Genomic DNA, 15,379 nt, shown 5'->3' with positions numbered 1-15,379 from the left:
TTTTTTTATTATTAATTAGAGAACATAATAACATGCATCAAAGACAGAAACTTCAAAAACCATCTGCTACATTATACAAGTACAACCAGTTACACAAGCACATCCTTTTTAACATACAAAAATATCAGTCCCACCAGTTAACAAGTTATAGAGTTCTGCTTCCCACAGCTAAACAAGATAAAGCTTTCACACATGATACTGCCCTGCTAAAAAAAAACATAGAAACCATTACAGAAATTCTATTGGATTTAATGGTTTTCATGGGAATTTTATTTGTTGTAATGTGAATTATAGTGGTCTCTGTGGGTCTCTACTGATATGTGTTGGGTTCTATTGGTGGGGGCATTAAATCCTAATGGAATATGTCCATTAGTTACACACTAAAAATAATTACACACACACATCATGCTTAATGTTTTATTATCAAGGTGAACACATGAAATTCATCAGTATCTGTAAATTCACCTACATAAATGAGTTTCACAGCACTAACACTGTTTCAGCTTTGATCGCCTCGGTAAACACGTAATAAACGGGGCGTTAACATATAAGCCTACTTGCATTTTATGGTTGTCAGCTTTGTTGCATTACATTTACTTCACCAGGAGATGGTGCTGCAATTTCTATCTGAATGAAGCTTCGAGTAATGAACCATTTTCGACACAATTGTATCAGAAAGCAATAATGCTTCGAAACGCTTCATTTGGCCATCACTAGGAATTGGGTGAGACGTTATGGATTTGTGTTTACAGTTTTGAGAATACGAGGCATAGTTTCAAGAAATGTGTTTAAGCAATCGAGAAAAACTGTAATCATTGTTTCTTTGTTACCATGTTGGAGAGAGGTCTGTTCTGGGAGAAGAAAGGCGTGGCCAAAGGTGGAGGACTGTGATATCCTGTGGCCTGCCAATTAAGCCATACCATGTGCTTCCATGTTGGAGGGGGATTTTGGGTTTAGTTTGTTTTGCTTTGTAGTTGTTTGTATTTGTCGTCCATTTTTGCTTTCCCTTTATGTGTAAATTGGTTTGGCCAAGCCACTATATATGTTTCCTTGTGTCTCATTCAGTTAGGTCAGGTTGTTCAGTTCATGTCCTGTTTTGTTGTATGCTGTTTTGAGTATAGTTATATTTTGTTGATCTCTTTTATAGGCCTAGTTGTTCAAAAAACATTTTCTCTTCTTCACTGTCAGGAGTTTTCTGTTCACTTTTCTCTTCTTCATTGTCAGGAGTTTTCTTTAAAATTTTTCTCTTCTTCATTGTCAGTTTTCAGTTCACTTTTCTCTTCTTCATTGTCAGGAGTTTTCTTTTCAATGTTCTCTTCATTGTCAGGAGTTTTCTTTTCAATGTTCTCTTCATTGTCAGGAGTGTTCTTTTCAATGTTCTCTTCTTCATTGGCAGGAGTTTTCTTTTCAAGGTTCTCTTCATTGTCAGGAGTGTTCTTTTCAATGTTCTCTTCTTCATTGTCAGGAGTTTTCTTTTCAATGTTCTCCTTTTCCAGTGTCCGCCATCGGAGTGTCCGCCATCGGAGTGTCCGCCATCGGAGTGTCCGCCATCGGAGTGTCCGCCATCGGAGTGTCCGCCTCAGGCTCCTCATTCGGAGGCTCCGGCTCCTCATTCGGAGGCTCCGGCTCCTCATTCGGAGGCTCCGGCTTCTCTTTCGGAGGTTCCGGCTTCTCTTTCGGAGGTTCCGGCTTCTCTTTCGGAGGCTCCGGCTTCTCTTTCGGAGGCTCCGGCTTCTCTTTCGGAGGCTCCGGCTTCTCTTTCGGAGGCTCCGGCTTCTCATTCGGAGGCTCCGGCTTCTCATTCGGAGGCTCCGGCTCCTCATTCGGAGGCTCCGGCTCCTCATTCGGAGGCTCCGGCTTCTCTTTCGGAGGTTCCGGCTTCTCTTTCGGAGGCTCCGGCTTCTCTTTCGGAGGCTCCGGCTCCTCATTCGGAGGCTCCGGCTTCTCTTTCGGAGGCTCCGGCTTCTCTTTCGGAGGCTCCGGCTTCTCTTTCGGAGGCTCCGGCTTCTCTTTCGGAGGCTCCGGCTTCTCTTTCGGAGGCTCCGGCTTCTCATTCGGAGGCTCCGGCTTCTCATTCGGAGGCTCCGGCTCCTCATTCGGAGGCTCCGGCTCCTCATTCGGAGGCTCCGGCTTCTCATTCGGAGGCTCCGGCTTCTCATTCGGAGGCTCCGGCTCCTCATTCGGAGGCTCCGGCTCCTCATTCGGAGGCTCCGGCTCCTCATTCGGAGGCTCCGGCTTCTCTTTCGGAGGCTCCGGCTTCTCATTCGGAGGCTCCGGCTCCTCTTTCGGAGGCTCCGGCTCCTCTTTCGGAGGCTCCGGCTTCTCTTTCGGAGGTTCCGGCTTCTCATTCGGAGGCTCCGGCTTCTCTTTCGGAGGCTCCGGCTTCTCTTTCGGAGGCTCCGGCTTCTCTTTCGGAGGCTCCGGCTCCTCATTCGGAGGCTCCGGCTTCTCATTCGGAGGCTCCGGCTCCTCATTCGGAGGCTCCGGCTTCTCTTTCGGAGGCTCCGGCTTCTCTTTCGGAGGCTCCGGCTCCTCTTTCGGAGGCTCCGGCTTCTCTTTCGGAGGCTCCGGCTTCTCTTTCGGAGGCTCCGGCTCCTCTTTCGGAGGCTCCGGCTTCTCTTTCGGAGGCTCCGGCTTCTCTTTCGGAGGCTCCGGCTTCTCTTTCGGAGGCTCCGGCTCCTCTTTCGGAGGCTCCGGCTCCTCTTTCGGAGGCTCCGGCTCCTCTTTCGGAGGCTCCGGCTCCTCTTTCGGAGGCTCCGGCTTCTCTTTCGGAGGCTCCGCCATCGGAGGGTCCGCCATCGGAGGGTCATTCTGATCATTAAAAGCCCCTTTAGGGACAGCCGTGGGCAGAGGCTGGTTCCGATTCCAGAGAACATTGTCAGACATCCATTTATCAGCATCCATCTGTGGATTCTCAGGCTTATGAAGGGAATTAGTGAGACTTTTTATTGGTTTGTCAATAAGGGACTTTTGTTCTGTGTCAATCTCCTAAAATAAAGAAAAGTGAAAAAGTTACTGAAAGTAAGTTTAGATGAATATGTAAAAATGTGCTTCACGCTTCCCTCTCAATAATAAAAAAACACAAAAAAAAAATTACAGGGGTGAGAAAACAGTCACACCTTAAACATAATCACCACGAACCAAGGGAGTTTAAAGCAAGTGGTTTCAAACTCCTGAAACAAACTCCAAACAAACTTTGTTTTGGCCTGATTTTGTTTGAAATGATGTCACCAATTCACTTTGTCAGTCTGCTGTAAATTATTTTATTTTTTTAGATAGATTTAGTGCTCACAGTATCTCACCTGATCATCTTTGCCTGATGTCTTGTCTACTGTAGCTACTTGAAAAACACATACTTTGGTCAATTAGAAAACAAATACTTTAACATATTTCTAAAGATTATTTTTGCACAATAAATCTCATATTCACATTTTGTATAATCAGCTGTATGTTATACTTGCCATAATGTTTTGTGCGTGTATGTCTCCTGTGACGATAGTAAATCACAGCAGCGACTGATACAGTCACAAACAGCAGAACAACAACAGCAAAACTTATTCCTGCTATAACAGCTGAGGACAAACCTGAATCTGGAACAGATGAAGAAAAACAGTCATTAATAATAGAGATCAACTGGTAATTGATTTTACCAATACTGTTGACTGATAATTACATATTTCTATTTACAGTAGAAAGGTGCATGATATTGATTTAAAGGTGTGGTATAATGTCATTTTCACAATAAGTAAAATAAATCTCCGATGTCCCCAGAGTTTTTATGTGAACTTTTAGCTCAAAATACCCTACAGATATTTGTATATAACATATTAAAGTTGTCTCTTAATAAACGCACCGTTTTTTTGTCTGTCCCTTTAAAAGCAAATGAGCTGCTGCTCCCGGCACAGAGGGCAGAGCTACAACAATTTAATAGCATTGATTATCTCACACAGAAATGCACTGAAATTTTCAAAAATGTTTAGCCTTTTATGTTCAAACCAGAGTCAGAAAGATGGAGAGACTCAAGAAGAAGTGACAACATTTTTGAATGGTTACTTGATGAATGTATGTATCTTATGTGTAGTTATTTTCTAGTCATTGATTAGCATATTCTGTCATGATAATCTATAAATCACGTTCCCGGGGGCAGGTTTACGTAAATTTTAGGGTTAGTGATGTCACTATAGCCCGGGAGGAATGTGTGAAGTTCCTACCAGCCGTTTGTTGTAGTCCTATTTTCGAAACAATTACTTTAAAAGCAAATATCTCCTTTTGCTTTGAACTTTGAGCATTGTAACTTTGCAGATGTTGTTTATGTAAACAGCAACATTACACACTAACTAAAGTTAGGAAAGTGAAATCATAATCAACCACCCCTTTAACTTGTAAATTGTCCAGTCTGTGTTTTTGAGCAACATCAGTTAAAACAGCATCAGCTCTGTGAGCTCAACAGAAAACAATGTTCACAGGAAAACTGACTGATATTATGCACTTTTAATCTCAATTGTATTTTAATATTGAGTAAAAAAAACTCACTTTTTCAAACAGGCCACAATGAAAACATTTACTGGTTTTCTAAAACTGCTCAAAGGAAAAAGTACTTAATGAGACTCACCAGAGGCAGAAACACTGTATCTCCTAATGATGCTGAATCTGTTATTGTTGATCTGTAGTTTATATTCTCCAGAGTCTGTGTTTCTGGTGTTTGTGATGGTCAGAGATCCAGTCTGATGATCCAGCTTCAGTCTGTCTCTGAATCTCTCTTTACACTGAACATCTGTACAGATCTTACTCTGATCTCCAGTGATTTCAGCGATGAGAGTGTCGTTAAAATACCATGTAATAAAATCATTTGAGTTTTTTATTACACCAGTGTATAAAGTGACAGATTCTCCCTCCTTTCTCTTCACTTCTTCTCGTTCAGCAGCAGAAACACCTGAAACACAAACTAACAGATGCTGAAAGGATCTTGTTTTGAGGGACACAACATGAGAGAATGGATTATATGAAAGACATAAAACAAGCTCTCCTGACTTTCAGTCTGAAAAGCTACATTTATTCAAATGTTTTCCTTATAAACATATTTTACATCTAATCCTGTACACTATTCCTGGAGAATAAAAAAAAAAAAAAAAAAAAAACAACAACACTGAGTATGAAATAATAGATGGATAGAACCTGTCAATCATGTTTACCAGAACAAAACCAACTGTGTAATCTAACAACCAATGGAAAACCTAAACATTTTCAATCAAAATGTATATTTAAATCTACAATTTTCCCTCTATCAGTTAATGTGTTTTGATGAAATTATCTTTATACTGTATGTGAATTAATATACAGGTAAAGAGAAAAACACAAAATCACTAAACACAAAATATGATGTGATTTAAATGTACAAGACTTCCTCTCAAACATAATAACTCACCAGTGACAGTAACACTGAAGATCTTTTCACTGTCGCTGCCGCTGGTGATCCATAGTTTATAAACTCCAGCATGTGTCTTTCTAGTGTTCATGATGGTCAGAGATCCAGTCTGATGATCCAGCTTCAGTCTGTCTCTGAATCTCTCAGTATCTTCATTACACTGAACATCTGTACAGATCTTACTCTGATCTCTATTGATTTGAGCGATGCGAGTGTCATTATAATACCATCTAATTCTGTCTTGTTGGTTTGTTTGAACACCAGTGTTTAGAGTGACTGAATCTCCCTCCCTCACTGACACTCTGTCTGTATCAACACCTGATGCACCTGAAGAAGAAATTAACAGTTCATTATGAGCAAAACAACATTATACAACAGGAAAATACTGTGAAAATGTTTATATATCTGAATACATACACTGTAAATGCAAACATGGTATTTAATTAAAAATAGTAAATTGACCTTAATCAGTTTTTATCAACCTGCTATTAACACTCGCTTTTAGTAAGTTACTTGTACTTTGAGGTTGAAAAATCTTACCAGCTCAGTCTACTTGAGCTGGATTCATTTAGAAAAAGTAAGTTTATGACCTGTGGGCATGCGCAGATCAATCAATCATCCCCAACCAATCAAGCTGCTTCGTAAGGCGGGTCTTGGCGTGACTGGCCTTGATTCGTAATTTTGCAAACGGTACATGTCATGTCACATCACGCCCGCAACTGACCGATCAGATGAAGCTGGATCTCACTGAACTGGACCTAAACATCGCTTCAACGGCACTTGTGATTATTGTCAGCATTACAGCGATTATTGTGCTTGGCACACTCATTTGGTGAGTAAATATTTTACTCTTGTGCAGACCGTTTTGTTTCTGTAAGTCAGCGCCAGTGTTTTGTGCTTGCTAGTAATGATGTGTGCAGTAATGTCGGCTAATATAGCTAACTATATTATGGACATAACGTGGCTATATTTTGATGTAACTTGGTCAATACTTTATTATTTTTTCAATCCATAACTTCCTCGGTGTTGAAAATAGGTAACTTTCAAGACTTTTGTCACGTTAAAATTGAGGAAACACTTTAGTGTAACGGTCGCGGGCGTGCTCGTCACGCGCACGCGCCCGCGCCCGCGCCCACCCGCCATGTCAGTAACTTTTGTCGTCGAGTAACTTACTGACTAGCATGATGGCAGACTGATCCCGGCGGTTTGTGAGTTTCCTGAGCTTTATAACTGTTGTTTATAAGCTCAGGCAGAACATCAGAACAAGTCTGTATGTAAGTTATTTTATTTTAAGATAGTCTGTAAAGTTAGGATGTTAATTTAGCTAACTTTAGCTACTAAAAATAACAGTCTTTATCAAAGACAGGATCACCACTGTGTGTCGACATATGATTGGGGATATCACCACAGTCCACTAACTTAATGTTATTTTATTTAACACTTCGCACTTAACACTAGTCGATATTCGTAGCTGTGCCGTTTCCATGGTTACCACGTGTAGTACCAAGATCAGACTCGGTACAGAGACAGAGTGTTACCTGTCTGAAAAGATCTTTACACTCAGTTTATCATAGTTTGTTATGATAGGGAACGTATTTGCTGGCATACTCAGTGGCTTACATTATTCTTTAAGGTCATCTTGTACATATGTACATTTTAATACTGGGAACTGTCGTTGTGGGTTATAGGCCTATGTTACAGTTTTCACATGTATTTGTTTGTGAGCTTTGGTTGTGTTAAATTGTTGTATTTTTTTTAACTGTCCCCTTCCAGGCTCAAGCAGATGGTGATCAATCCACACATTCCATAATCCCAGCACTCAAAGGTATTTTCAACTAATAACTGTATTATTATTGCATGCTAAAGTAAATGTCATGCTTACATCAGAGCAATTGGATTACAACAAAAGCAAATCAAATTAAGAAAATCAATATAAAACTATCTTGTGTGTTGAAATTATTTCATCATTATAGTACATTTTATCATACAGAATATTTTGTGCATATTTTGAATTTCAAATATTTGAAGTAATTAGTATTTCTGGACTGTTTCTATAGATACTGTGGGTTCAGTTTATAGTCCATCATACCCAGGACTACAGTTCCCTTGATGTCTAACCACAGAAGTGAGTCATTTACCATTTACCTTTTGTACTGCTGTGTCCACTTGTCTTAAAGAAGTTCAATGATTAAAAGCTTGATAATTCGATTTTTGCAAGGATTTAGTTTTTCCTATAGCTCTGGTATTTCAAGTCTGATACTGCATGTTAGTGTTTTTGTCTTTTTATGTTTAGGCTTGATGCTAAAATTATATTTTCTTTCTTTTCAGATTTTTCAAAAAGACAAACCGTTTCCTATGCAGTGGACATGTAAGTACTGCACATTTTGTGCTGAAAAGAGGGGCTACTTACTTAAACATTACCGCTTAAAACATGGGTGCCACACTCGAATATCACCAATACCATGCCTTCATAAGGAATGCCTGTGCACATTTAAATCGTTCAATGCACTCAAAGTCCACCTATCAACATGGCACACTCAAAAGGACCTACAGAAAGTGGGTGAAACTGCTTTCCATTGTCAGCTGTGTGACTTTGTGGAGCCGTGTACTGAAGCTGACTTTTTTACCCATTTACGAAGACATTTGAAGCTGAAGCAAAAGGTTTCTTGTCCATATCAAGGATGTAACTTTCAGAGCAATGTTTATTCAACCTTTAATGCACATAAAAGCAAAGAACATCAAGACCACAATATGATGGCATTCAAACCTGAAATTGTGTCACATAATGAACTTGAGGAACCTCCACCTCATACAAATATTCAACCCGAGGATAGTGCCCCTGAAACTGATGAGGTTGAGTTTGAGGTTACTGAGCTCAGTGAAGATGTGGAGAACTTGGAGAGTCAGTTGGAACATAATGTAGCTGCTCTTTTTCTAAAAATGTCATCAATTCTTAACATCTCTGAAAATGCCCTGCAAGAAGTTATAGAGCAGATCAACCAAATTTATGTGCTTTCACAGCCATTGTTACATACATCTGTTGGAAAAATACTAAATCAACATTGTGGAGATGTTGAGGACTCTTTAGTGAGTGAGATAGTTAAAGTATTTACTGAGAATAATGTATTCCTGAAATTCACCTCTACTGGGGGGTCATTGTCAACCACTAGCAAGCGAACATCATACATTTCAAAAGAATTCTCAGTGGTAATGCCTGTTGAGTTTGTTCTAAAAAATGACAGGCAGACATTTGTGTATATCCCCATACTAAAAATGCTGCAGACATTACTAAACAATAGAGACATTTTAGATAAGGCCATGTCACCTGAGACAAATTTGTCACAAGGATACAGATCTCACAGGGATGGTTCCCGGTTTAAAGACAATTCTCTCTTGACAGAGGAAGAATTCAGAATTGCTCTTTGCTTGTACATAGATGATTTTGAGGTGGCTAACCCCTTGGGAACCTCCAGAAAGAAACACAAGCTATGTGCCATTTACTGGGTACTTGGAAATCTTCACCCTAAATATCGCTCCTCTCTTCATACCATTCAGCTTGCTCTACTTTGCAAGGTCAGCAGTCTCAAAGACCATGGTTATGGGGAAATTCTCCGCCCACTCATTCAGGACCTTGTTTTTCTTGAGCAACAGGGTGTATATGTTGAACAGTTGGGAGCCAGCATAAAAGGCACAGTATTATTTGTTGCAGCAGATAATTTAGCTGCCCATTCTTTGGGAGGGTTCTTTGAAAGCTTCACAGTAAGTCAGATGTGCCGATTCTGTATGGCCAAACGGGAGGAAATACAACACAAGGAAGTGCGGACAGGCTCATTTCCACCAAGAACAAAAGAAAACCATGATAGACAGTTGCAAGATGTATTGCAGAATCCTACCATGGCTCAACAATATGGTGTGAAAAGAAGCTGCCCACTTAGTGAAAGCTTGGAACATTTTCATGTTGTCAATGGTTATCCTCCAGATCTTTTACATGATCTTCTGGAGGGTGTTGTTCCGGTTGAACTGGCCTTGTGCTTGAAGGCACTAATATCAAAGGGATACTTCTCACTTGAAATCCTGAATATGGCTATTAAACAGTTTCCATATACATTTTCAGACAGAACAAACGAACCCCAGATCATCGCAAAGAACTTTGCTTCCAAAGCAACAATTGGAGGAAATGGTCATGAAAATTGGACACTCCTCCGCCTTCTGCCACTACTGATAGGTCATCACATTCCTGAGGGGGATGAAACCTGGGAGGTTTTAATGAACTTAAAAGATGTAGTGGAATTGTCAGTGTCTGCAAGCTTCTCAGAAGAGTCAGTGTGCTTTCTTGACTGCAAGATTGCAGAACATAGAGATCTATTTCAGAAAGTTTTCCCGAACGAGAAGCTACGACCGAAGCACCACTACATTGAGCACTACCCTCAACTAATTCAAACTTTTGGTCCATTGTGTGATGTGTGGACAATGCGTTTCGAAGGAAAACACAAGTTCTTCAAGAAAGTTGTGCGTCACATTCACAATTTCAAGAACATACCCCTTACTTTAGCTCTCAGACACCAGCATATGATAGCCTTTCATTTAGCTGCTACCTCCTTTTTCAAGCCATCTGTTGAAATTAACAAAGTGAAGTCTGTAATGGTTGCTTCATTTCCTGAAAATGTGAAGAACTGTCTCTATCTCAGGAATAACTACCAGAACACAGTCCTTGTAGCTACTTCTGTTTGCATAGATGGCATTAAGTACAGTGCTAATATGGTCATTTCCGTTGGATCGTGCTCAGGGCTCCCAGATTTCAGACAAATAGCAAAGATTGTGGTGATCAATACAGACATAATATTTGTCTGCAGACTCATGAAATCATGGTACAATGAGCATCTTAGATCATACGAGCTCTGTAGTAGCCATTTGCCCACGTTCTCTGTCACTCAGTTGTCTGAACTAAATGATGTTTTCCCAATTTCACTTTACAGAGTTGGAGACAAGCAGCTTGTCACACTTAAACGACACATATTATGCTGAGAGAGTCAAACAGTTATCAAAATGGACCAGAGGTTGTTGCTGAGAGTCATCGTCGCTGAAGATGATATAAGGAAGTTGACTTTAAATAAGAGACCACAGTCCATTGAAGAATTCAAAGTGCAACTGGTGGATAAACTGTCACTGCAGTATGACTTTAAACTGCAGTATGAAGATCAAGACTTCAGTAATGCCCTCTGCAATTTGACTGAAATAACTGATTTACCTGAAAGAGCTACAGTCAAAATCATCCCTCTTGTGACTCTCCATTTAACAGCATTGTCATCACCCACCACAACATCAGACACTGAGGGCAGCACAGCAGACACTGAGATCCTGTCGACTGTAGGAGCATCACCATCGCTAAGAAAACAGTGGCCAGAGTTCTTTGACATACCCAATTTCTCAGTAGATGTTGAGTATAGGCTCAGACAGGCAGATCTTGCCTTTATGAAAGATGAAACACGTATGACTCTACCACGAGATATGAAGCATGACATACTAGAAAAGCTTGCTGAGACGATGTACAGTTTCAAGGCTTACCCTGAAGATGATGACTTCAGCAGTGTTGCAAAAGCACTGATTAGCAAACACCCCTGCCTCACTGAGCCTGGACCACACAGATGGTATGGTTGGAAAAACAGCCTTAAATTTAAGATGGCCAATTATCGCACAAAGCTTCGGAAAGCTGGATGTGAGGATGTAGCAATCAATGGAGGCAAAAGAAGTAAAGGCAACCCAGAGGGAGAATCCTCAAGCAAGAATATCAAACGGCCAAAAAGAGGTGAAGCAAACTACCTGCCTAACTTACCTGAAGGACATGATGAAACAAGTCTAGAAAATGCCAGAATGGTTCTAGTGGAAGAAATGAAGAAAAAACAACCAAATGGCACTCTCATTTCACAAATGATGGACCAATCATTCCCACTACGCAGACAAGAAATTGTAAAAAAGGTGCCTGCTGTACAGAACATGGTTGAACGATGGCCAGCACTCTTCACAGAGAGACAGGTAAGCAATTTTTGTTCTTAACCAATAAAATCAAAAATAAATTCAAGGTGTGTGGCTAAAAATCCAAACACCTGTTGGAATGTTAATACCTCTGCCACCTCTCCATCCCTACCCACCCCTCTCTACTTTTTCAGGTGTTTGCTGAGTTTAATAGAATTGCCAGTAAGAATCTTGAGGGAGACTTCTTTGAGGCTCTGGACCAGTACGCCCCACGTTTCATCGAACTTTTCAAAACAAAAAAGGGAACTGTTGGCCAGAAACTCAGGGAGCTGATGCAGCTCGTGAGCTGGATGGTAAGTAGGTTCATTTTGCTTTTGATCTGTATGATAGTTCATCAATCAAGTTCTAAATGAGATGATCCAGAGCAACCTATTTTATTTCCTGTCTGCTTGGGCTTTGCAAATTACTCGGTTAACTGTTTTTTTCTCTCTCTGTGTATCATTAGACACCAGACGTCACAGTACTTCGCTCTGTTGTCCTCAAAGGCATTCCCATTTTACTTGGTGACGACTCCAGTGAATTCTACAAGACCTGCTCTGTAAGTACTTGCACATAAGACAAAGTTTGGTCTTGTAGGAAACTCAGAATTGAAGACCAGGAGACTTGGTTCTTTCTTCAGCAGGATTCTTTGAGAACACGAGCTGCTGTAGCTGCAGTCATCAAGTCTGACTAACGTAACTTTGCATGGTATCTTATAGGCATTCAGTGCAGTGTTTCCCACATAATTAGATTCTATTTGTGGTGGTGTGGGGGTTGGTGATTAAGGCACAACAAAAGGGTTAAATATATCATATATTTTTATTGACAAGTACACATATGTCCATTGCCAACACTTAATGTCAGATAACTTAAAGACATTGCTATTGCTACATTTTATATGACTGCTCCACAGACTTGTTGCAAATTTTACACCACACACACACACACACACACACACACACACACACACACACACACCTACCTGGACCTGGAGGTGGACACACGCACACCGAGATGGAGGTGGACACACACACACACAAACCTGGAGATGGAGGTGATCACACTCACACCAACCTGGACCTGGAGGTGGACACACACACACACACACACACACACACACAAACAAACACACACCTGGACATGGAGGTGGACACACACACTCAAACTCTCGCTCACACACACACAGGCTCACACACACACACACACACACACACACACACTCAAACTTACTGACACACTCAAACACAGGCTCACACACACACACAGAGACTCAAACTCTCACACACACACACTCAAACTTACTGACACACTCAAACTTACTGACACACTCAAACACAGGCTCACACACACTTGCACACTCAAACACAGGCTCACACATTCAAAAAGACTCACACACACAGGTTCAAACAGACACACACACACACACACACTCAAAACACAGACTCAGACACACACAGGCTCACACGCAAACACAGGCTCACACATACGCACACATTCAAATAGACTCACACACACAGAGATTCAAACACAGAAACACAGGCTCACACACACTCAAACACAGACACACGCACACAAACCGACCTGGAGATCGAAGTGGACACACACACACCAACCTGGACCTTGAGGTGGACACACACACACACACACACACACTCAAACACAGGCTCACACACATTCAAAAAGACTCACATGCACAGATTCAGACACACTCACACACTCAAACACAGACACACACACACCAACCTGGACATGAGGTGGACACACACACACACACACACTCAAACACAGGCTCACACACACTCACATTCAAAAAGACTCACACGCACAGATTCAGACACACACTCAAACACAGGCTCACACACTTACACACACACACACACACACACACACACACACACACACACACACACACACACACACACACCAACATGGACCTGGAGATGGAGATGGAAGTGGACACACACACACCAACCTGGACCTGGAGGTGGACCCACACGCACTCAAACTTACTGACACACTCAAACACAGGCACTCACACACTCAAACACAGGCTCACACACACACACACACACACACACACATTCAAAAAGACTCACACACACAGATTCAAACACAGATACACACTCACACACACTCAAACACAGACTCAGACATACACAGGTACACACACACACACACTCAAACACAGGCTCACACACACACACACTCAAACACAGGCTCACACACACTCACACATTCAAAAAGACTCACTCACATAGAGATTCAAACACAGACACACACACAGACTCAGACACACACAGGCTCGCACACACACACATTCAAAAAGACTCATACACACAGATTCAAACACAGACACACTCACACTCACACAAACATTTTTTTTTCATTTTAATATTGGCAGTATTACCTCGAGACTAGTGAAAATGAAATGTGAAATCACCAATTGCATTTTATTTTTCAATTTGACTGGGATGATGCACGGTCACTGTGATGAAATCATTTCATTCTCAATTTTGTCACACATTTTGCATACAGTCTTCTGTAATAAAATCGTTAATCTGGTTTTAATTTTAATCATTTAATTTATTTATTTAAATTTGGCAGAAAATGTCTTCCATAGATCTTAAACATATTCTTAAATTTGTAATCCTACAGTCAGCATGATTATAAAACTATACCTGTGTTGACAGATGTAATTCTATCTGCTTGATATACAACATACATTTTGTACAGTGATTGATGTATTTTGTAGGTTGAAAAGTCAGTGTCACTGTTTGAGAGTATAGACCTTGTTGTATCTCCATAGCTTTAGTTTAACCATACCAAATATATTTTGTTTGCTTTATTGTAATGATCCAGTGTGAAAACATATTTAAAGCCATATTCTCTGATACCATTACAACACTAAACATTTATGTTTTAGAATAGCATAAATTGCAATGCTGAAGAATGTGTGTCTTTGTAGGATACAGCGAGAGACGAGGCCCTAGAATGCATCACTGTTGGTGTGCTGACAGTTGTCAGTGAAGATAGTCCTCACGAGGGTCAAAGCTCAGTGGACCTCCAGCCCATCTCCACTGCCATCATTCTGGAGGGAGGTATTGTCATGGATCATATTAAAAACTTGCCTCAGGCAGTTTGTCTGTTGTTTGGGCTTACATATGCATTGCATTTGGATTACCCAAAATGCATGGCAAATACACTCAACTTCATTCAGACTGTGATGCTTGGACTGGGAAAGAAAAACCTCCCACCAAAACTGTTAACTCTGAAGAACAGTCTTCTGGGTTAGAACGGTAAAGAGCCGTCGGCTGTTAGATAGCACTTTGTAAGCTTTGCAGCCATTAATGTTCTCCTGTTATCAAGAAAGTTTGATGCTTTCATGCAACTGTTCTCGCTTATTTACGTTCTCAATGGAAAAAAAAAAAGAAAATTCCATTAAAGTCTGTACCATGTTATGCATGTATGCTAATGGTGGAAATAGTGCCACGTTGTTGTTGCAAAGAGTTGTTAGTTGTTATTAGATGATAATGTCAGAAAAGAACCTAGCAAGGTTGTCCTGTTTACATTTGTGTTTTGAGAAAACTTTTAATAGTTGTAATGTAGTACAAACACAAACCCCAAGGAGTGATATTTTTATTTGTGTTGGTTTAATCCTTGGACTGCTTACTTTGGGACACAAAAGCATTTGTTGTACTTTCAGTTTTGATCAGAAATGCACTGATTTTGCATGCACTGAAATCCTGTACTTATCAGGTGTTTACCTGTTTAATATTGGGAGACTGCTACATGCATAGAATTAGCTCACAGAAATGTGTTTTTTTTTTTTTTTTTTTTTATATATATATTTTTCCATGTCATTTTATACAGTTAAATCAAACCACAACTTCGTTGTTTAGCTGCTGTTTTGTACTTGAATGTGCATTGAATAAATGTTGTAAT

General features: G+C 40.6%; 1 protein-coding gene across 1 annotated transcript; it reads left to right on the top strand.

Annotated features, from left to right (window-relative positions):
* Positions 1 to 6,129: 6,129 nt before the first annotated feature.
* On the top strand, positions 6,130 to 15,379 carry LOC311084118 (sterile alpha motif domain-containing protein 3-like). The gene is made up of 8 exons (XM_084115971.1): positions 6,130 to 6,257; positions 7,199 to 7,250; positions 7,483 to 7,550; positions 7,754 to 7,793; positions 10,402 to 11,458; positions 11,593 to 11,751; positions 11,904 to 11,996; positions 14,403 to 15,379. The coding sequence occupies exons 5-8, from the start codon at positions 10,472 to 10,474 to the stop codon at positions 14,727 to 14,729; spliced, it is 1,566 nt and encodes a 521-aa protein (XP_083972097.1). The 5' UTR covers positions 6,130 to 6,257; positions 7,199 to 7,250; positions 7,483 to 7,550; positions 7,754 to 7,793; positions 10,402 to 10,471; the 3' UTR covers positions 14,730 to 15,379.

This window comes from Abramis brama (assembly GCF_963993115.1).
Source record: "Abramis brama genome assembly, chromosome: 6".
NCBI lineage: Eukaryota > Metazoa > Chordata > Actinopteri > Cypriniformes > Leuciscidae > Abramis > Abramis brama.
Note: the sequence above shows the minus strand (reverse complement) of the source record. Positions and strands in the feature narration are given on the sequence as shown.